Genomic DNA, 22,544 nt, shown 5'->3' with positions numbered 1-22,544 from the left:
TGTACCTTTGTTGTCATCATCAAAAAGGGGGAAATTGTTGAACCCTAGTTTTGATAATGACAAAGAAACAAAGGAACAAACTAAGTAGTGAACTAATGAATTATTTAAGTGTATGGTGTCTAAGGTATCAATGCAAGGAACTGGAGAATACAAAGTCAATGAAGAAGTCAAGAGAGGATTTCAAAGGCTAAGTAAAGAAGTTTCTATGTTGATACTGGAGCAAGCATTGGATCAAGAATAATAGAAGCTAGGCGTTTTATTTTCTAGTTCCAATGTAAAGGAACAAAGAAAGAATGGTAAGGAACTGTGGCAGAATATTTGAGAATGAAGCGTTTGTTCCTCTGTAAGGAACAAACTCAGTGGCACTTAGTAAATATGTTAAAGGAACTGAACTAATATAAGGAACTAGACTTAGGCGTGTAACGGTTAAAAGATAATGGAGTAAGTCATGCCTAGATTATAGGAAATTAGTTATTTCTAATTTCAAATGATAAAATCAGTTTTAAAAAGAAAATCTGTTTTGGAAAGATATTATTTTTCGGAAAATAAGAAAATAATATCCGGTTGTTAGAAAGATTTTATTTCAAAGATATTATTTTCTTAAAGATTAGAAATTCAGATTTAAAGATAAAAAGAGTTTATAAAAACTGATTTTCGGATAATGTTGAAGGAACTCCTATTATTTAGGAGTAATGGCTGCATTTTATCCACGTTCATTTATAGTTCATGGGATCATGGGACATGATGTAAAACGTGTTCCTTAGGGGAAGGAACATCATGGGTAAATGGATTAAAACGTGTACTCTAACATTATCCCACGTTCTTCATGATTACACTATAAATATAGAAGTCTAGATAAGTTCCAAATTGTGTCTGACTAAGTAATTAAGTGAGTTTAACTTATTAAGTGTCAGTGCCTTCATTCTCTCATAATAGCCATTTGTTCTTTGCCTTCTTACTCTAATTCCACTAAGCTTATTTCGATCAATTGTATTTTGGTTTTTGGGGTAAGGGAACTTTGAGTGAAGTTCTGTAAGAGAAAGGCTTTGAGTGAAGCTTGTATGTGTGAGAAAACTTCGAGTGAAGTTGAGAGGAACTGCTGTTAAGGGAACAGTGGTTCAGGAACTTGAGTTTAGGAACTCAAGGTAGGGCTCGAGTTAGAATTAGGTTGTAACAGAGTTGTTTGGCCTAATTAGTGAAAGTGTTGAGTTTAAAATCCCTAGTGGTCGAGGTTGTTTCTTCTTGTTGGGCCCAAGAAGTTTTTCCTCGTAAAAATCCCTTGTGTTCCTTTAGCTTGTTTATTCGTTTAAGTTTTAATTTCCGCAAAAAGTTACGTTTATTTCTACACCTACAATTCACCCCCCCTCTTGTAGTGTTCCTAGGGAAATAACACATGGCAAAAGAATTAATCTATATTGTAAGTAATTCTGAATAAACTTCTCTATATATAAACTTAAATCTTGGACTTTCACTACAAGAAAAGGCCAAAACAACGACGGCTTCACTGCGACGGTTCTAAAAACGGTCGTTCTTCTTGCAGTCAGCGACTGTTTAAAACGGTGGTTGCCACCGACGGCTTTTAGAGCATTTAGCGACGGATAAACAGTCGTTGTTTGTCAACGACCGTTTAGAACAGTCGTTAATTTTATTATTTTAATTTTTAGATTTTTTCAATTTAAGCAACTATGTTAAACGGTCGCTGATGAAAAAAAAAGACAAAACAAAGTTGCGTGTTCTCACTCCTCCCTCTCTCTCCTCATTCCTCCCTCTCCTTACTCAACCTGTCAACCCTAATCCCTCATCTCTCTCCTCTTCAGATCTGCTCCTTCCTCCTCCCTCTCAATCCAACAGAGCAACGGATGCTTATTGAAGAGATAGAGACTGAGGAGAGAGAAAGTGAAACGGAGAAAAAAGAGAATCCAAAAAAAGGGTTTCTTCAACTCCATTTCTAAGAAGGTAAGATATTTTGATTTCAAGTTTTTATTTTATTTTACATCGTCTTTTTTTTTAATTTCTCGAATTCTAGGGTTTCCAATTTTCGAGTTTTCTGGGTACTGATCTGAAAATCTGTCACATTGTCGGCGGAGAAATCGAAGAGATCTACTCTTGTTCTTGAGTTGAAATTGTAGTACGTTTTTGTTTTTTCACTAATTTGATTTTCTTGTTGCTATTTTATCATGTTCCTTTACGTTTAGTTTAGTTTTTTTTTTTTTAGAAATTTTGCTTTGTTTCAGGACGACGATGAAGCAGATACTGTTAGTTGTTGTACATTGAAAGTGGAAAATGTAACACTAAAACCACCAAATATATTGGAGGTAGGATGGTATACCTTCTTTCTAGTTAGATTCAACAGTTAATTGCTGTTGTCTAATGGCAGTTGACATGTATAAATGCAGTTGAATTTCTGTCCAGTTTGATTTCCTTGGTAAAGATTCAATCAAGTACTACAAGCAATTTGAAGCGGACCCTCTTGTCTACAAAGCTGTTGAGCAGTTCAGAGAAGGTATGAATAAACAATGTTCATTTGGTGTGTTGTGTAATTTTTTTTTTGATTGACAATATTGATTCCTTTAAATAGGGAAGCGGGATGGTGATGATCTCTTTGACAAGTTGGACACCAGCAAGTTGAATGCTCATCTAAAAGAACTAATGCCCGGGCTCACTGCGAAAGTATTCCGTACATTTAATGCATCTGTCACTTTGGATAATATGGTAAGAAATCAATGACTATCTCTCCTGTCTCTTGCTTAGTATGAAGTGAAAGGTTATTGCTTTTCTCTCACATGATTTCATAACCCGTGCTCCTTAGGACAAAATAGAGGAAATGTTATATATGTAAACTACCAAATGTTTTTCAAGTTAATCATCCTCCAGCAATAGAAGTTTCTGCGTAATTTGTTTGTGGCTATAGATTGTTCATTAATATTTTGGACTTCATATAGTGTTGTTGTAGTTTTTTGTCAAGAAGTTGCAGATGTCAAGTAGCAAAGATGATAAAGAATTTTCACACTAAATCTTTATATTTAAACAATTTTCGAATTTATATACTGGATTGTTGATTGTTGTAATGTTGTTGATGAAGAACATACTTGCTTTTGGAACTTAAAATTGCTTTCATAATACTGGATTGTTGTAATGAGGTTCATTGATCCTTTTATTTCATATTTCTGGTATGGCATTTGGGAAACGTGTGATTTCGTCTTAAAATATAAGTATGATTGAATTATCATATAATGTTGTCTAAACATTTATTTGTAGTGAAAAAAGAAAGAAAAGAAAAAAAAAAAGAATAAAGGAGTTGGAAGAATCACAATTTTTTAACAAAGGGGGTTAATGAAAACTTTGTATTAGAATTTTTATATTGTATATTTCATTATATCTCTCGTGCGTTAGGGGCCCATTTTCTAAATTTTACCCCGGGCCCAATTATATTCAGGAACGGCCCTGATTAGAATTGCAATACCATGTTTATCATGTAAGAGAACCAGTGTTTCAGTGTTGATTTAAGGCATTTCCATGGCCGTTCACTAGGGGAAAAAACATAAAGGGCTGTGCAGGAAGGACTGCGCTTTTCGTAAAAGCGCAGCCCTACTAAGCAGAAGGGCTGCGCTTTTTAAATAAAGCGCAGCCCTTCACTAGTAGGGCTGCGCTTTTTTAAAAAGCGCAGCCCTTCTACTTAGTAGGGCTGCGCTTTTTTAAAAAAGCGCAGCCCTTCCTGAAAAAATTTGAAATTTCGGAATCGTGGGCTTTGAAATATTGAGCGGGGATTCGTCAAATATATTATCCCTCATTCTCTCTCCTCTCTCACGTCCCTCATTATTCCTTTCCTCCTTCTCTCTCATCCTTCTTCTCTCATCCTTCTTCTCTCTCATTCTCTTCTCTCTTAAAAACTCCCATAAACATTTGCGACAAAAACCTTGAAATGATTTGCACTAAACATGGCGACGGAGTCCGATTGCCTATTGTGATACCTTTTCGGAAGCGGAACGGGCCAACGAGTCAAACTCAACGCTACGCTGTGACGTTTAGGCTTTTTAAGCCATCCGAGTTCGTTTAAGCCTCCAAATAGCCATTTTAAGTTTTTCCGAAATTTTTTTTTTCCCTTAAATTATGTATTTGGGTTTTGTTTTATGTATTTGAACATTATTAGGTTGTAGTTCTTGTCTTTTAGATCTATAATGTTCTTGTATACTTCTCTTTGTTTATATATTTTGATTAATGTTCTTGTATACTTCTCTTTCTTTTGATTAATGTTCTTGTATACTTCTCTTTGTTTATTTTGATTAATGTTATTCTTGTATACTTCTCTTTGTTTATTTTGATTAATGTTATTCTTGTATACTTCTCTTTGTTTATTTTGATTAATGTTATTCTTGTATACTTCTCTTTGTTTATTTTGATTAATGTTCTTGTATACTTCTCTTTGTATATAATTCTTGTATTTTCATCTTTGTTTTGATTAATGTTCTTGTATACTTATTGTATACTTCTCTTTGTATATTAGTTTTTGTTCCTTTTTTCATTTTCGTTTCATTCTTTTTATTGTTTTGGGTTTAGTATTTTCGTTTCGTTTCTCTTCTCTTCTGTTTAATTTCAGAAAATGTGAGATTATGAGTAAAAAAATGTCAACAAAAAATTTTTTTTTATTTATTTATTTATTTGGTAGGAAGGGCTGCGCTAGTTAGGAAAAAGCGCAGCCCTTCTAGCTCAGAAGGGCTGCGCTTTTTCCTAACTAAAGCACCCCTTCTGGGCTAGAAGGGCTGCGCTTTTTTCTAACTAGCGCAGCCCTTCTAGCTTAAGGGCTGCGCTTTTCTAGCGCAGCCCTAATTAAAAAGTGAAGGGCTGCTACTGAAAGGGCTGCTGTCAAAAAGCGCAGCCCTACATGCCTTTTTTAGCGCAACCCTTCTTCATTTTTCCACTAGTGGTTTGATACTGTGAAACTTAAATTAAAGATATACAAGAGCAGAATCCTCTATTGCTTTTCCCCAATAGAAGAGAACCCTTGTCCGATCCAACAACCAGACCTGAATCTAACTAAAAAATAGTGGGTTAAGGTTGAGATTTTTAACCCATTTATTTACATGGCTGATCCGAATAGCCTGTTCAATTAAATGGATTAGGACTCTCCAATAAGTTCAGTTATATGCTGTATCATATGATGGTTCTTTCATGTTATTAACTAAAAGTATGCTTCAAATCTTCTACTCTTATGTTTAAAAATTTCTTTCATATGATAGCTTGCTGAAGGGGCTGGAAGTGGAGAGGTGCCGGAAAAAATTGCCATTTATCAGCATGCTAACAAAGAGGTATGTGATTTTGACTCTGGTTGTGGCTTGGTTTGTTGGGGGTTAGTCAGCTAGTCTTACGTTTTGTCAAGGTTATTCACTCTTGGCCGTTAATATCAAGTGTTGATTTAAGGCATTTCCATGGCCGTTCACTAGGGGAAAAAACATAAAGGGCTGCGCAGGAAGGGCTGCGCTTTTCGTAAAAGCGCAGCCCTACTAGTGAAGGGCTGCGCTTTTTTAAAAAAGCGCAGCCCTACTAAGCAGAAGGGCTGCGCTTTTTAAATAAAGCGCAGCCCTTCACTAGTAGGGCTGCGCTTTTTTAAATAAGCGCAGCCCTTCTGTAGGTAAGATCAGTCTATGTTCAGTTCACCTTATTTTTGCTTATTTCAGATCTAATCAGATCAGATCAGATCAGATCAGATCAGAAAAAGTAAGTTCAGATCAGATCAGATCAGATCAGTCTAGATCAGATCATGCTTATATTTAATAACTCATTATTACTATTAAATGTCTTTCATTACATATTAGTAAAAATTATAATAATTGAATATTAATAAAGTACTCATTGAGACGAATCAAACAAGACCCCACATGACTATATTTTTTGTTATATATTGAGAAAAAACTAAAAGATTCTCTCTAATTGTTAATCGTGTCAAGATTCTAAGTGAGAAAGATAAAAAAAATACAAAGGGGGTATTATTATTTACTATTACATTTGTTCAAAAGGATTATTATTGTTGTTGTTGTACTTATTAATTATTAATATTGGTAATTGCTATTAATCTTGTTGTTATCATTATAAATATCATTTGTTATTATTATTTTAAGTTATTTTGTTGTTATTAAATGATAGCAAATTAAAAGCCACGTGTTAAGAACATAAGATTGACGCAAAAATAAGAAATATATAAAATATGATAGCTCAAACTCATGACAACAAAACTACTAAGTTCGGATTACAATTCAAAATAAGCAATGTGCGAGGTACAAATTATAAATTTAGATTCGGTATACCTCTTCCTACCGAATTCCAAATCTCTCTCAAGCTATTTGAAGTTGCACACTATTTATTTCTTTCTTGCGTAAGTCATAGTTGTTTATTTATCTTATGTTATTTTATATGAAAAAAAAGTTAATTATGCCGACTTCTCAAGTGTGAATTTTTTTTTAAGGGAGAGTGTGAAACATTGTATAAGTGCTCTTATAAATTAATGACTTGGATTATGTAATTATTTTTAGTAATAATTATTATTCTTATGATTATAATTATTGTTGTTATCATAATAATGATAATAGTTATCATTATTGTTAATAATAAAAGTTGTGTAAAAGTTGTAATAGAAATAAAACGATCATAATAGTAATACTATAAATAAGATCTTATAATGTATTGCATAATAATGAATTACAAAGTAATAATATGATAGTAACAACATATTTTATAAAAGATAAAATCTTGTAAATCAGATCAGATCAGATCAGATCAGTTCAGATCAGATCAGATCAGTTCAAATTAGATCAGATCAGATCAGATTAAAAAAAATAAGTTCAGATCAGATCAGATAAGTTCAGATCTGAAAATTTCAGGTGAACTAAACATAGCCTAAGTGTGTAACTTCACTTAGGTTGCTCAGTACACTTAAAACTTCGTATCCCAAATGGTTTACTCTTCCTATAGCCCCCCTGAATATGTAAAAATGCTAAATATTAGTTTAAACAAGCTATTAGAACATAAATAACTAAGCTAATTACAAGGGAGATGCAAAGATGTACTTACAACCATCTGTTTTATGTTCCTATGAAGTTTTCTACAATTTTCCAAAGCTTGAAAACTCTACTAAACGCTTGAAACACTAAAGAATTATGTCTAGCTAAGTTTTATGTAATGAGAATTGGGTGTCCAAGAGGAAGAAATAAGAGAAAAGAGACGTAACTCTAGAGCAAGCCTTTTATAGGTTGTTCTGGCGGTACCCATGAGGGAGGGAAACCTCTTCTGGGTGATTCTTGTTGGAGATGTTAGCTTGAAATGTTGGCTTTCATGCACACAAAGGGTTTTGAGAGATCGACACTTAAGTAGCTGCTAAGCAGCTTTCTTTGAGCATAGGTCTGAGCTGTAATTTCAGCTGGCCAGTTTTTACTATGTTGGCAATTTACCCTATTGAGCCTCGTAATTATTGGGCATTAATGACCATTTTAACCTTACGACATCCCAAGTATGTCATATATCAAGTTTGGTTAGGTGCTGAGCTCGGATTCATCCCGAAAAGGTTCTTTAACTGGAAGTTCATCGTTACCCGATAAAACAATCTCCAAACGATTTTCACAATATTAATGTTTAAGGCTCTCAAGGACTTTCTAAATTATCTATGGTTCCCAAAGCTTTCTAATCCACTAAGAATGATAGTGCTTATCCTCTTTGACCTTTCTTAACCATTAATAATGATAGTGCTTATCCACAAGCTTTCTTAACCACTAAGAATGATAGTACTTATCCACAAACTTTCTTAACCACTAAGAATGATAGTGCTAATCCACAATCTTTCTTAACTACTAAGAATGATAGTGCTTATCCACAAGATTTCTTAACCGCTAAGAATGATATTGTGTATCCACAAGCTTTCTTAACCATTAAGAACGATAGTGCTTATCCACAAGCTTTCTTAACCATTAAGAATGATAGTGCTTATCCACAAGCTTTCTTAGCCATTAAAAATGATAGTGCTTATCCACAAACTTTCTTAACCATTAAGAATGATGGTTCTTATCCACTTTTATCTTTGTATGATGTTGGAGAGAGCTCTAACTACTTAAAGGACCAAATCTTGATGAAGACTTAATATAACTAACAAAATATTTGAACCTGTTTAAAAATTCAGGCTATTACACTCTACCACCCTTAAAATAAGTTTCGTCCTCGAAACTTCAAAACACAAACTCATAGGTCAACCTTAAGTATCCATATATCAAGCACTACAACCTCGGATAGCCCTTACTAAATTTCTATGAAAAAGTTTTCAATATTCCCAACAAATAGATTTCATATTTCCTCAAATTACAACTTCGAATTCAATACTCTTATTCCAAAATCTAGACTCTTATTCTTATTCTATAGCTCAAAACTTGAATTCTAATTACCCAAGTAACAGACACAAATTCCCAACGATCTTTTACCCCGCTATGTGATAAGTGCGTTCCTAACGCACTTTATGGCTTCCTTTTGGCTTGTTTTGGTTCCTTTTTTTCCCCTTTCTTCCCTCTTTCTCCTCAATTTTCCCTTCTATTTCATTCACTGATCATACTTGATCATAGTGACATTTTGCTAGATTTTCGATCTATTTGATCGAATTTCTAGCACATATGCTTTCACCATGTTTGCTCGTGTTTTATTGCAGTATGACCCTTTTCGGGGCCGAGTAATGCGAGACATGGCTAAAGGAACAGCTAGAGGATGGAGAGCCATGAGGTGCGCTAGAGTTCCCCGCACACGTGGTGCGCCCGCACATATCACTGGTGCGCCCGCACCACACCAATTGGAGAAAAAAGACAATCAGTGCGCCCGCACCCAGCACATGGTGCACCCGCACCTGTGTCTGGTGCGCCCGCACCAGCTACCTGTGCGCCCGCACATTTTGACGGAGGAATTCAGGCTGAGGCAGAAGACATAGGTGCGCCCGCACCTGCCCATTTGTGCGCCCGCACCATTTGACGGGAGATTTTTACCATGAGATAGAAGACTCAGGTGCGCCCGCACCTGAGGTCTGGTGCGCCCGCACCTAAGCATGGTGCGCCCGCACCATGCGTTCCGGAATGAAAAATCGTTCATTAAACCCTTTTTCTCTTTTAGTTTTAGACTTACGCTTTCATTCTAGTTTTCAGAGAATATTTTAGGGTTTTGTATTAGAGAGAAAACACTTGAGTTTTCATTGATAATTGAGATTAGAGATCATAGCTTGTGATTCCTTGATATTAAGGTACTTTTCATTCATCTTAATTCAAAGTTTCAGTTTTTATTATTCTCTTGGTGTTTGTTTATGTTCTTATATTATTTAAGATCTTTATTCTCTTAGTCCATAATTGCGATTTACATTAGTTTAATCATTACTTAATCATGTTTAGCCTTAGATTAGTCATAGATTCATTGTTTAATTGCTTTAACTCCATGATTAGTGAGTAGTTTCATAATCTAGGGTTAGGGTGAAAGTATGAATTAGGGTTTTAAATATGATGTTGATGTGATTGTGATGTATGGAGAAGCTTATGCATTGATCTTGGTGTTTTGAGACCTTAGGATAGATATTGATCACATTTATACTTTGGTATTTTGATTTCAAATGTTCTTAAATCGGATTTTGAACTCTTTTATCATCCCCAAGAATCAACTTAATTTCTATACCAAGATATTGGATGGAAATTAAGGGGATCCTTCATTAGGGGTTTTCCAAACTTATTGAATCTCTTAATCAATTAACTAAAGACCATTCGAGAGAGGATTTAGTTGATAATTAAGGATTACTCTTGAGGACCATTCGAGAGAGGACTCGAGTATTTTAGAGGAGAACTAAACCTTGCATAATCGTCTTTGTTGCTTCACAATCGCATTAACAATCATCATCCGTTCTTATTCATACTAGTAACCTTAACTCTAGTGTCTTTTATTTGATATTTAAACTCTCGATATTTGCTTGTTCTAGTTGATAGTTGTCTTAATTGTTACCAAAATTTTTCAAACCCCCAAATACCTTTCAATTAGGTAGTCTGGACTTGATAGACTTTAATCAATCCCATTTTCCTGTGGATCGACCCTTGACTTGCCCTTACTATTCTCTTAGTAATTGCTTGTTAGGACTTATAAATATTGTTTGAAAAGCGGTTCTTAGTGCCTTAACGACAAACTAAAAATCTCTTATCACTATGTGGCTAACTCAGCGCACGGTCGCAGGGTTGCTCGGATACCATTTATAACAGCCCGATTCTCGAGCTGCTAGCTAAAACACACTTAAGATTCACTAATCACAATCAATGCTTAATAAGCATCGAATTAAATATTTACTCGCAGCGGAAACATAACCTATAAAACGATCCTGGACTTGTTGGTTATTGGCCCACAAAACAAAATCATTTATATAAGACTTCAATTACATAGTCATTCAATCTCAAATTCCATGGCAAAAGAATAAATCTATACTGTAAGTAATTCTGAATAAACTTCTCTATATATAAACTTAAATTTTGGACTTTATCCCATAATACACAATTCGAATCATAACTTTGCTCTCAACTCGATCCTTGCTTCCAACACAATCCTGCAACAATGTTTAACTCTGCCACCCACCCAGTGACAGGCCACAAAAATGACAACACTATCAGCAAAGTTGAGTACACACTGTGTAATAGAAAAGACAAGTTTATGTGTATTTTGAAAACTAACACATAAATATAATAACAAATAATCACATCCAACTCAATTACTATAGTTTCACAAAATCGATCGTTTGGCATGAACGCGAATGGAGAGGGGTGCCACGTCGTACCAACTGTCTCCAAACTGTTGAGGGTCGTCACCTCACCTTTTACTGTTCTGCTTACACGACTTAACCGGACATGTCCTATAACGCCAAGAATTTGCCCTTCCTGGAAGACAACAGTTAGCGACTCTACCCGCCCTAACTCGGGTGCATGCTCATGCCTCACTTTCATATTTATAATATAAGATATTTAAGGATTCATACTTTAATCCGCAATACTCAAAACTCTTATCAACTCATTCTTAATACTCAGAACTCTTATCAACTCCTTTCACTTACCCTTACTTTGATAATTTAGAAGATTTAGGGTTTTCATACTTGGAACTAGTTTTTAACGTAATAACTTTAATGACATTAGCTACATCGACTCGCATCTCAATTTCATAATCCTTAATTCATAATGAGAATTCTAATTATAAAACTAAACTAACTGGACTTAACTCACAACCTTTAACTAAATCAAGAACAACAACAATGCACTGCTACAACAATAACAAACAAACAACAAACAATAATAACAACAACCCAATAACATCCACCACAATAATTCCACAACAGCCACCACAACTACAAGAACCATCATAACTACAACAACAACAACATCAACCACACCAACAATCATAAAGCAACAACACCACCACCACAACAGAGCGGATGAAAAACAGAACATGACACACTAGTACAGAAAAGGTAATTTGCATCGGATGTGAGACGCCTATTTACGTCGGACTCTGGTACGATGCCAAAGGCCTCGACGCAAATGACCCAGAAATGATCTGCGTCGTATGCGGAAACGACACAGATCGTTTAGCTATTTGCGTCGCACGTTGTATACGGCGCGACGCAAATGGCTCGGGAATTGGCGTCGCACCCAGTGCAACGTGCGATGCAAATCACTCATCTGCGTCGCACATTGCCAACATACGACGCAAAGCTCCCACCCACATGCTGCCCAGGTCTACAAACCCCTTAAAAAGTGATTTGCGTCGGACAAATCTCCACATCCGACGCAAATTGACATTTTTGATTAAAAAAAAAATACACGAACCATAAAAGAGAGAAATTACAGATTGAATAGAAGGGACGAAAACAACTGGAATTTCAACGCAAATTATACATTGAGTAGAAGGGACGTTTTTACATGAGAAAATTATAGAAAAATCATAAAAGAGAAATTACAGAAGAGAAATAGTCTACTCAGATCTTGAGAAGAGGGAGTAACTATCAATATAGTAAATATATTACATAATTACAGAATTTTTTAAAAAAATACGGAAATTTCAAGGAATTCGAAGGACTTCGGCGCCGTTGTTGGTGGTGTCGGGTCTTCGACGTCGTTGTTGGTGTTGTGCTGAGCATTCGCTCGCCGGAAGGACTTCGGCGCCGTTGTTGGTTCGATTTGAAGAGAGACTAGAGAGTGATGGATGATAAAACGGCGAGGAATTAAGGTTGAGTGAGGGAGAGGGAGAGAGAGAAGGAGAGGGATATGATGAAACGACTGAGAGAATTGATGCCACAGATTAGGGTTTAGTGAGGGAGAGGGGGAGAGAGAGAGGAGATGAAATCTGGGCGCTAGGTTTATGAAATAAAAAAGAAGTGGGCCTCATGGCTTTAGTATGTGCGTCGAACAATAAAGAAGGTATGACGCAAATTGGGGTTAGTATCTGCGTCGCACATTGAATAAGATGTGATGCACATTAGGCTTTTGCGACGCACCTATGGTACGTGCGACGCATATAGTTCGTACTGGTGCTCATTTACCCATGATGTGCGTCGCACTCTTCTTTGCGTGTGACGCAAATTACCCTTTTGCGTCATTTCTGTTTCAGTGCGACGCAAATCAGAGGACGCAAATTGTCGTTTTTCTACTAGTGACACCAACACAGTAGCAACAACGACATAACAAGAGCAACACAACCACCACAACAATAACACAACAACTAATTGCCAATTTACATATTATTAACATTTAACATTCTAGATACTTGGCCCTCAATTCAGAACCAACTATAAGTTCAATAACCTTAGCTACACGATATAACTATCATCCCACTTCATAACCATAATCCCAAACTCTTAATTCTAAATTCTGTAAACTAATTCTACATATCTTTGGATCATATAACTAACCACAACTAGCAACAACACTTCACAACGAGGATGCCTCATCAACAACATAACCTCAACCACAACAACAGAATAACAATTTTTTAACAAAGGGGGTTAATGAAAACTTTGTATTAGAATTTTTATATTGTATATTTCATTATATCTCTCGTGCGTAAGGGGCCCATTTTCTAAATTTTACCCCGGGCCCAATTATATTCATGAACGGCCCTGATTAGAATTGCAATACCATGTTTATCATGTAAGAGAACCAGTGTTTCAGTGTTGATTTAAGGCATTTCCATAGCCGTTTGATACTGTGAAACTTAAATTAAAGATATACAAGAGCAGAATCCTCTATTGCTTTTCCCCAATAGAAGAGAACCCTTGTTCGATCCAACAACCAGACCTAAATCTAACAAAAAAATAGTGGGTTAAGGTTGAGATTTTTAACCCATTTATTTACATGGCTGATCCGAATAGCCTGTTCAATTAAATGGATTAGGACTCTCCAATAAGTTCAGTTATATGCTGTATCATCTGATGGTTCTTTCATGTTATTAACTAAAAGTATGCTTCAAATCTTCTACTCTTATGTTTAAAAATTTCTTTCATATGATAGCTTGCTGAAGGGGCTGGAAGTGGAGAGGTGCCGGAAAAAATTGCCATTTATCAGCATGCTAACAAAGAGGTATGTGATTTTGACTCTGGTTGTGGCTTGGTTTGTTGGGGGTTAGTCAGCTAGTCTTACATTTTGTCAAGGTTATTCACTCTTGGTCGTTAATATCAAGTCTTTCACATTGACTGATGAAGTGCATCAACAGATGTTTTTGCCTGTATTAAAAATGTTAATGTGTCCTTGGTATATTGTTACATCATGATGATGTGAATATCACAACAGCAAAATGCTTGTAACTGCGACTTGTTGATTGAAGAAGGCTTGTTAGTGGAAGGTAGTTTCCATCTATGTCAATTATGTCTTAACATAGCAGCCCCAGGTTGGGTTGTGAGGCTGCATAAGGTTGGAAATTTTGATGGTTAGAATTTTGTAGTAATGTTGTAGAGTACTGTAGAGGAAAGAATCAGTCATCTAAAGGATGATTTAGCTGAGGTGAACATGTACCTGTACTAGTCCTGTGTTAGATGAATTGGGTGGTCAAGGGTTTCTTGCTTGATAATGTGGAATCAAGAATCCACCTCAGTAAATAATTTGAACATAGAAAAGAAACAATTATATGCTTCCTCTAAATGTACAATACCAAAGAATTGCATCAGTAGTCAAACTCACCTTCGAATTTTGCTATGAGTCAAGGGAAGTAGAGAAGTTTTTAAGGACACAAGATATGTTTGTCGCTGGCTCTGTACTTGTTATTATTTTGCGAAGTAGATAAATATGCCTCCTTCAAGGAAAATGTTATACTAATATGTGCCTGTCTATCAGAAATTGAACTTGAATATGAAAATACGAAACAGAAATTGTCCAAACTATATGAATTTGTTTAGTATCTTATACTAATGAACTTCTATCAAATAATCTTTGGTTTTACCAAGTGATGTTTTTTCGGTATTGATGTTGGCAGAAAGGTTTGGGTAATCAAAAATATATTCTTGCAGGTGATTTATCAAATCTCAGTACAAATTTTCTTGAGAAGTTTGATGTTGTTATAGTCAGCGGTTGCTCTCAGAGCACAAAGGTAGACTATGTCTTTTTGGAGGCAAAGGTCGCTGCACAGATGGAAGAGGTGGAGGCGAGGAACTCGACTACTACTTTATTTCCCGACACCGGGATCTATTTTGCGTCCATATATTTATTTTAGGTAGTTTGTCTAACTATAGACATTTAGTGTCTATATTTTATCGGCATCTAGCTTATTAGTTTCTAGATTTGCTGATATATATTTTTGTAGAACCCGACTTCTACTTTATTTCCCGACATCGGGATCTATTTTGTGTACATAAGTGTAATCTATTTCATTTAATTATATAAGTATCTATGCAAATTATAATATATATCAAAATTGCATATTTTTGTAATTGAAAAATTGACTATGCGATGGAGGAACAACTTTAATGTAGTATATTTAGGTGCAGCTGTGCAGATAGAGGTTTAATTATAATTTCGAACAATAAATTTTAAGTTAACGTAATTTTTAAAAATAGCGACGGCTACACATTATGAACGATGATTAGGCAATCGCTGTAAGGAAATGTATGCTGCCATGGAGCTAAATTTCAGCGACGGCTAGGTAACAAAACGACCGCTTAAAGCCGTCGGTAAAATCAAAGTATTAACGACTGCTTAAAGCCGACGGTCAAATCAACAACAGCTTTAAGCCGTCGTTGATGTGAAGTCAACGTCGGTTTCATGGAACGGTCGCTGATTTTCCAGAGACCGTCAATAAAATTTCACCGACGGCCAAGTGGTCGTTGATTCCAATATCCGCGACCATCTGTACAACGACGGCTTTTTAATGACCGTTTGGCCGTCGGTGATAAATCAGCGACGGTTTTTACTATATCAACGACGGCTTTAAGCTGTCGTTGATATCGTCTTTTCTTGTAGTGTTTATCCCATAATACACAATTCGAATCATAAATTTGCTCTCAACTCGATCCTGGCTTCCAACACAATCCTGCAACAATGTTTAACTCTGCCACCCACCAAGTGACAGGCCACAGAAATGACAACACTATCAGCAAAGTTGAGTACACACTGTGTAATAGAAAATACAAGTTTAGGTATATTTTGAAAACTAACACATAAATATAATAACAAATAATCACATCCAACTCAATTACTATAGTTTCACAAAATCGATCATTTGGCATGAACGCGAATGGAGAGGGGTACCACGTCGTACCAACTGTCTCCAAACTGTTGAGGGTCGTCACCTCACCTTCTACTGTTCTGCTTACAAGACTTAACCGGACATGTCCTATAACGCCAAGAAATCGCCCTTCCTGGAAGGCAATAGTTAGCGACTCTACCCACCCTAACTCGGGTGCATGTTCATGCCTCACTTTCATATTTATAATATAAGATATTTAAGGATTCATACTTTAATCCTCAATACTCAAATCTCTTATCAACTCATTCTTAATACCCAGAACTCTTATCAACTCCTTTCAATTACCCTTACTTTGATAATTGAGAAGATTTAGGGTTTTCATACTTGAAACTAGTTTTTAACGTAATAACTTTAATGACATTAGCTACATCGACTAGCATCTAATTCCATAATCCTAATTCATAATGAGAATTCTAATTATAAAACAAACTAACTAGACTTAACTCACAACCTTAACTAAATCAAGAACAACAACAACGCACTGCCACAACAATAACAACAAACAACAAACAATAATAACAACAACCCAATAACATCCACCACATAATTACAACAGCACCACAACTACAAGAACCATCATAACTACAACAACAACAACAACAACAACAACATCAACCACACCAACAATCAGAAAGCAACAACACCACCACCACAACAGAGCGGATGAAAAACAGAACAGGACACCAACACAGTAGCAACAACGACATAACAAGAGCAACACAACCACCACAACAATAACACAACAACTAATTGCCAATTTACACATTATCAACCTTTAACATTCTAGATACTTGGCCCTCAATTCAGAACCAACTATAAGTTCAATAACCTTTTCTACACCATATAACTAGCATCCCACTTCATAACCATAATCCAAAACACTTAATTCTAAATTCTGTAAACTAATTCTACATATCTTTGGATCATATAACTAACCACAACTAGCAACAACACTTCACAACGACGATGCCTCATCAATAACATAACCTCAACCACAACAACAGACAACAATATCCCAACAACACTACTACAACAGAGCAACAAAACAATAACAACTCCACAACAACTTCACCACAACCACCACAACAACTTCACAACAACAACAACATAACAACTCACCTCAATAATCACAATTACTCCACAAGTCCATGTACTAAACACATTCCATTTAAAACATAATCATAATGACTTAGTGTATAAGTGTTGTTTAGGTCAAATAAAACATCTCTAATGAATCTAGCATGCTATATCCATGTTATATACTCAATATACACTAATAAAATACACATCATAAGTAAATTCATTTCATAAACATGCTTTACACTAGAAAGAAACAATCACTTAACTATAGGTATGGAAATCTCTAGGTTAAAACCAAAACTAAGGCTATGTTCAGTTCACCTTATTTTTGCTTATTTCAGATCGAATCAGATAAGATCAGATCAGATCAGAAAAAGTAAGTTCAGATCAGATCAGATCAGATCAGTCTAGATCAGATCATGCTTATATTTAATAACTCACTATTACTATTAAATGTCTTTCATTACATATTAGTAAAAATTATAATAATTAAATATTAATAAAGTACTCATTGAGACGAATCAAACAAGACCCCACATGACAATATTTTTTGTTATATATTGAGAAAAAACTAAAAGATTCTCTCTAATTGTTAATTGTGTCAAGATTCTAAGTGAGAAAGATAAAAAAAATACAAAGGGGGTATTATTATTACTAGTACATTTGTTCAAAAGGATTATTATTGTTGTTGTTGTACTTATTAATTATTAATATTGATAATTACTATTAATCTTGTTGTTATCATTATAAATATCATTTGTTATTATTATTTTAAGTTATTTTGTTGTTATTAAATAATAGCAAATTAAAAGCCACGTGTTAAGAACATAAGATTGACGCAAAAATAAGAAATACATAAAATATGATAGCTCAATTCATGACAACAAAACTACTAAGTTCATATTACAATTCAAAATAAGCAAAGTGCGAGGTACAAATTATAAATTTAGATTTGGTATGCCTCTTCCTACCGAATTCCAAATCTCTCTCAAGCTATTTGAAGTTGCACACTATTTATTTCTTTCTTGCGTAAGTCATAGTTGTTTATATATCTTATGTTATATTATATGAAAAAAAAGTTGAGTATGCCGACTTCTCAAGTGTGAATTTTTTTTTAAGGGAAAGTGTGAAATATTGTATAAGTGCTCTTATAAATTAATGACTTGGATTATGTAATTATTTTTAGTAATAATTATTATTCTTATGATTATAATTATTGTTGTTATTATCATAATAATGATAATAGTTATTATTATTGTTAATAATAAAAGTTGTGTAAAAGTTGTAATATAAATAAAACGATCATAATAGTAATACTATAAATAAGATCTTATAATGTATTGCATAATAATGAATTACAAAGTAATAATATAATAGTAACAACATATTTTATAAAAGATAAAATCTTGTAAGTCAGATCAGATCAGATCAGTTCAGATCAGATCAGATCAGTTCAGATCAGATCAGATCAGTTCAGATCTGATCAGATCAGATCAGATCAGATTAGAAAAAATAAGTTCAGATCAGATCAGATAAGTTCAGATCTGAAAATTTCAGGTGAACTAAACATAGCCTAAGTGTGTAACTTCACTTAGGTTGCTCAGTGCACTTAAAACTTCGTATCCCAAATGGTTTACTCTTCCTATAGCTCCCCCTGAATATGTAAAAATGCTAAATATTAGTTTAAACAAGCTATTAGAACATAAATAACTAAGCTAATTACAAGGGAGATGCAAAGATGTACTTACAACCATCTGTTTTATGTTCCTATAAAGTTTTCTACAATTTTCCAAAGCTTGAAAACTCTACTAAACGCTTGAAACACTAAAGAACTATGTCTAGCTGAGTTTATGTAATGAGAATTGGGTGTCCAAGAGGAAGAAATAAGAGAAAAGAGACGTAACTCTAGAGCAAGCCTTTTATAGGTTGTTCTGGCGGTACCCATGAGGGAGGGAAACCTCTTCTGGGTGATTCTTGTTGGAGATGTTAGCTTGAAATGTTGGCTTTCATGCACACAAAGGGTTTTGAGAGATCGACACTTAAGTAGCTGCTAAGCAGTTTTCTTTGAGCATAGGTTTGAGCTATAATTTCAGCTGGCCAGTTTTTACTATGTAGGCAATTTACCCTATTGAGCCACGTAATTATTAGGCATTAATGACCATTTTAACCTTATGACATCCCAAGTATGTCATATATCAAGTTTGGTTAGGTTCTGAGCTCGGATTCATCCCGAAAAGGTTCTTTAACTGGAAGTTCATCGTTACCCGATAAATCAATCTCCAAACGATTTTCACAATATTAATGTTTAAGGCTCTCAAGGACTTTCTAACTTATCTACTGGTTCCCAAAGCTTTCTAATCCACTAAGAATGATAGTGCTTATCCTCTTTGACCTTTCTTAACCATTAAGAATGATAGTGCTTATCCACAAGCTTTCTTAACCACTAAGAATGATAGTACTTATCCACAAACTTTCTTAACCACTAAGAATGATAGTGCTAATCCACAATCTTTCTTAACTACTAAGAATGATAGTGCTTATCCACAAGATTTCTTAACCGCTAAGAATGATATTGCGTATCCACAAGCTTTCTTAACCATTAAGAACGATAGTGCTTATCCACAAGCTTTCTTAACCATTAAGAATGATAGTGCTTATCCACAAGCTTTTTTAACCATTAAGAATGATAATGCTTATCCACAAACTTTCTTAACCATTAAGAATGATGGTTCTTATCCACTTTTATCTTTGTATGATGTTGGAGAGAGCTCTAACTACTTAAAGGACCAAATCTTGATGAAGACTTAATATAACTAACAAAATATTTGAACCTGCTTAAAAATTCAGGCTATTACACTCTACCACCCTTAAAATAAGTTTCGTCCTCGAAACTTCAAAACACAAACTCATAGGTCAACCTTAAGTATCCATATATCAAGCACTACAACCTCGGATAGCCCTTACTAAATTTATATGAAAAAGTTTTCAATATTCCCAACAAATAGATTTCATATTTCCTCAAATTACAACTTCGAATTCAATACTCTTATTCCAAAATCTAGACTCTTATTCTTATTCTATAGCTCAAAACTTGAATTCTAATTACCCAAGTAACAGACACACATTCCCAACGATCTTTTACCCCGCTATGTGATAAGTGCGTTCCTAACGCACTTTATGGCTTCCTTTTGGCTTGTTTTGGTTCCCTTTTTCCCCTTTCTTCCCTCTTTCTCCTCACTTTTCCCTTCTATTTCATTCACTCGATCATACTTGATCATAGTGACATTTTGCTATATATTCGATATATTTTGATCGAACTTCTAGCACATATGCTTTCACCATGTTTGCTCGTGTTTTTATTGCAGGTATGACCCTTTTCGGGGACGAGTAATGCGAGACATGGCTTAAAGAAACAAGCTAGAGGATGTGAGAGGCCATGAGGTGCGCCTAGAGTTCCCCCGCACACGTAGGTGCGCCCGCACATATCACTGGTGCGCCCGCACCACAACCAAATTGGGAGAAAAAGACAGAACGCACAGGTGCGCCCGCACCTAGCACATGGTGCGCCCGCACTAGCTACCTGTGCGCCCGCACATTTTGACGAAGGAATTCAGGCTGAGGCAGAACACATAGGTGCGCCCGCACCTGCCCATTTGTGCGCCCGCACCTGCCCATTTGTGCGCCCGCACCTGCCCATTTGTGCGCCCGCACCATTTGACGGGAGATTTTTACCATGAGATAGAAGACTCAGGTGTGCCCGCACCTGAGGTCTGGTGCGCACGCACCTGAGGTCTGGTGCACCCGCACCTAAGCATGGTGCGCCCGCACCTAAGCATGGTGCGCCCGCACCATGCGTTCCGGAATGAAAAATTCGTTCATTAAACCCTTTTTCTCTTTTAGTTTTAGACTTATGCTTTCATTCGAGTTTTCAGAGAATATTTTAGGGTTTTGTATTAGAGAGAAAACACTTGAGTTTTTCATTGATAATTGAGATTAGAGATCATAGTTTGTGATTCCATTGATATTTAAGGTACTTTTCATTCATCTTAATTCAAAGTTTCAGTTTTTAATTCATTCTCTTGGTGTTTGTTTATGTTCTTATATTATTTAAGATCTTTATTCTCTTAGTCCCATGATTGCGATTTACATTAGTTTAATCATTACTTAATCATGTTTAGCCTTAGATTAGTCATGATTCATTGTTTAATTGCTTTAACTCCATGATTAGTGAGTAGTTCCATAATCTAGGGTTAGGGTGAAAGTATGAATTAGGGTTTTAAATATGATGTTGATGTGATTGTGATGTATGGAGAAGCTTATGCATTGATCTTGGTGTTTTGAGACCTTAGGATAGATATTGCACATTTATACTTTGTATTTTGATTTCAAATGTTCTTAAATCGGATTTTGAACTCTTTTATCATCCCCAAGAATCAACTTAATTTCTATACCAAGATATTGGATGGAAATTAGGGATCCTTCATTAGGGGTTTTCCAAACTTATTGAATCTCTTAATCAATTAACTAAAGACCATTCGAGAGAGGATTTAGTTGATAGATCAAGCGATTACTCTTGAGGACCATTCGAGAGAGGACTCGAGTATTTTAGAGGAGAACTAAACCTTGCATAATCGTCTTTGTTGCTTCACAATCGCATTAACAATCATCATCCGTTCTTATTCATACTAGTAACCTTAACTATAGTGTCTTTTATTTGATATTTAAACTCTCGATATTTGCTTGTTCTAGTTGATAGTTGTCTTAATTGTTACCAAATATTTTTCAAACCCCCAAATACCTTTCAATTAGGTAGTCTGGACTTGATAGACTTTGATCAATCCCATTTTCCATGTGGATCGACCCTTGACTTGCCCTTACTATTCTCTTAGTAATTGCTTGTTAGGACTTATAAATATTGTTTGAAAAGCGGTTCTTAGTGCCTTAACGACAAACTAAAAATCTCTTATCACTATGTGGCTAACTCAGCGCACGGTCGCAGGGTTGCTCAGATACCATTTATAACAGCCCGATTCCCGAGCTGCTAGCTAAACACACTTAAGATTCACTAATCACAATCAATGCTTAATAAGCAACGAATTAAATATTTACTCGCAGCGGAAACATAACCTATAAAACGATCCTGGACTTGTTGGTTATTGGCCCACAAAACAAAATCATTTATATAAGACTTCAATTACATAGTCATTCAATCTCAAATTCCATGGCAAAAGAATAAATCTATACTGTAAGTAATTCTGAATAAACTTCTCTATATATAAACTTAAATTTTGGACTTTATCCCATAATACACAATTCGAATCATAACTTTGCTCTCAACTCGATCCTTGCTTCCAACACAATCCTGCAAATGTTTAACTCTGCACCCACCCAGTGACAGGCCACAAAAATGACAACACTATCAGCAAAGTTGAGTACACACTGTGTAATAGAAAAGACAAGTTTATGTGTATTTTGAAAACTAACACATAAATATAATAACAAATAATCACATCCAACTCAATTACTATAGTTTCACAAAATCGATCGTTTGGCATGAACGCGAATGGAGAGGGGTGCCACGTCGTACCAACTGTCTCCAAACTGTTGAGGGTCGTCACCTCACCTTTTACTGTTCTGCTTACACGACTTAACCGGACATGTCCTATAACGCCAAGAATTTGCCCTTCCTGGAAGGC

General features: G+C 35.3%; 1 protein-coding gene and 1 long non-coding RNA gene across 2 annotated transcripts; both read left to right on the top strand.

The window, feature by feature from the left end:
* Positions 1-1,393: 1,393 nt before the first annotated feature.
* On the top strand, positions 1,394-5,360 carry LOC125492865 (DNA topoisomerase 1-like). The gene is made up of 5 exons (XM_057391468.1): positions 1,394-1,417; positions 2,196-2,315; positions 2,413-2,503; positions 2,579-2,712; positions 5,238-5,360. The coding sequence occupies exons 1-5, from the start codon at positions 1,394-1,396 to the stop codon at positions 5,358-5,360; spliced, it is 492 nt and encodes a 163-aa protein (XP_057247451.1).
* Positions 5,361-13,322: 7,962 nt separating this feature from the next.
* LOC125492246 (uncharacterized) lies at positions 13,323-14,929 on the top strand. Its single transcript, XR_007268726.2, has 2 exons — positions 13,323-13,610; positions 14,534-14,929. It is a non-coding gene; the product is annotated as an uncharacterized LOC125492246 (long non-coding RNA).
* The last annotated feature ends 7,615 nt before the right edge of the window (positions 14,930-22,544 follow it).

Source organism: Beta vulgaris, chromosome 8 (assembly GCF_026745355.1).
Source record: "Beta vulgaris subsp. vulgaris cultivar EL10 chromosome 8, EL10.2, whole genome shotgun sequence".
NCBI lineage: Eukaryota > Viridiplantae > Streptophyta > Magnoliopsida > Caryophyllales > Amaranthaceae > Beta > Beta vulgaris.
This window is presented reverse-complemented; position numbering and strand designations above follow the sequence as displayed.

Bases quoted from the DNA above. Each gene is read 5' to 3' on its own strand.
- LOC125492865 (XM_057391468.1), top strand. From the start codon at position 1,394: ATGGCAAAAGAATTAATCTATATT. The intron at 2,316-2,412 runs GTAGGATGGTAT...ATTTCTGTCCAG, and splicing joins AACCACCAAATATATTGGAG to TTTGATTTCCTTGGTAAAGA. The intron at 2,713-5,237 runs GTAAGAAATCAA...TTCATATGATAG, and splicing joins CTGTCACTTTGGATAATATG to CTTGCTGAAGGGGCTGGAAG.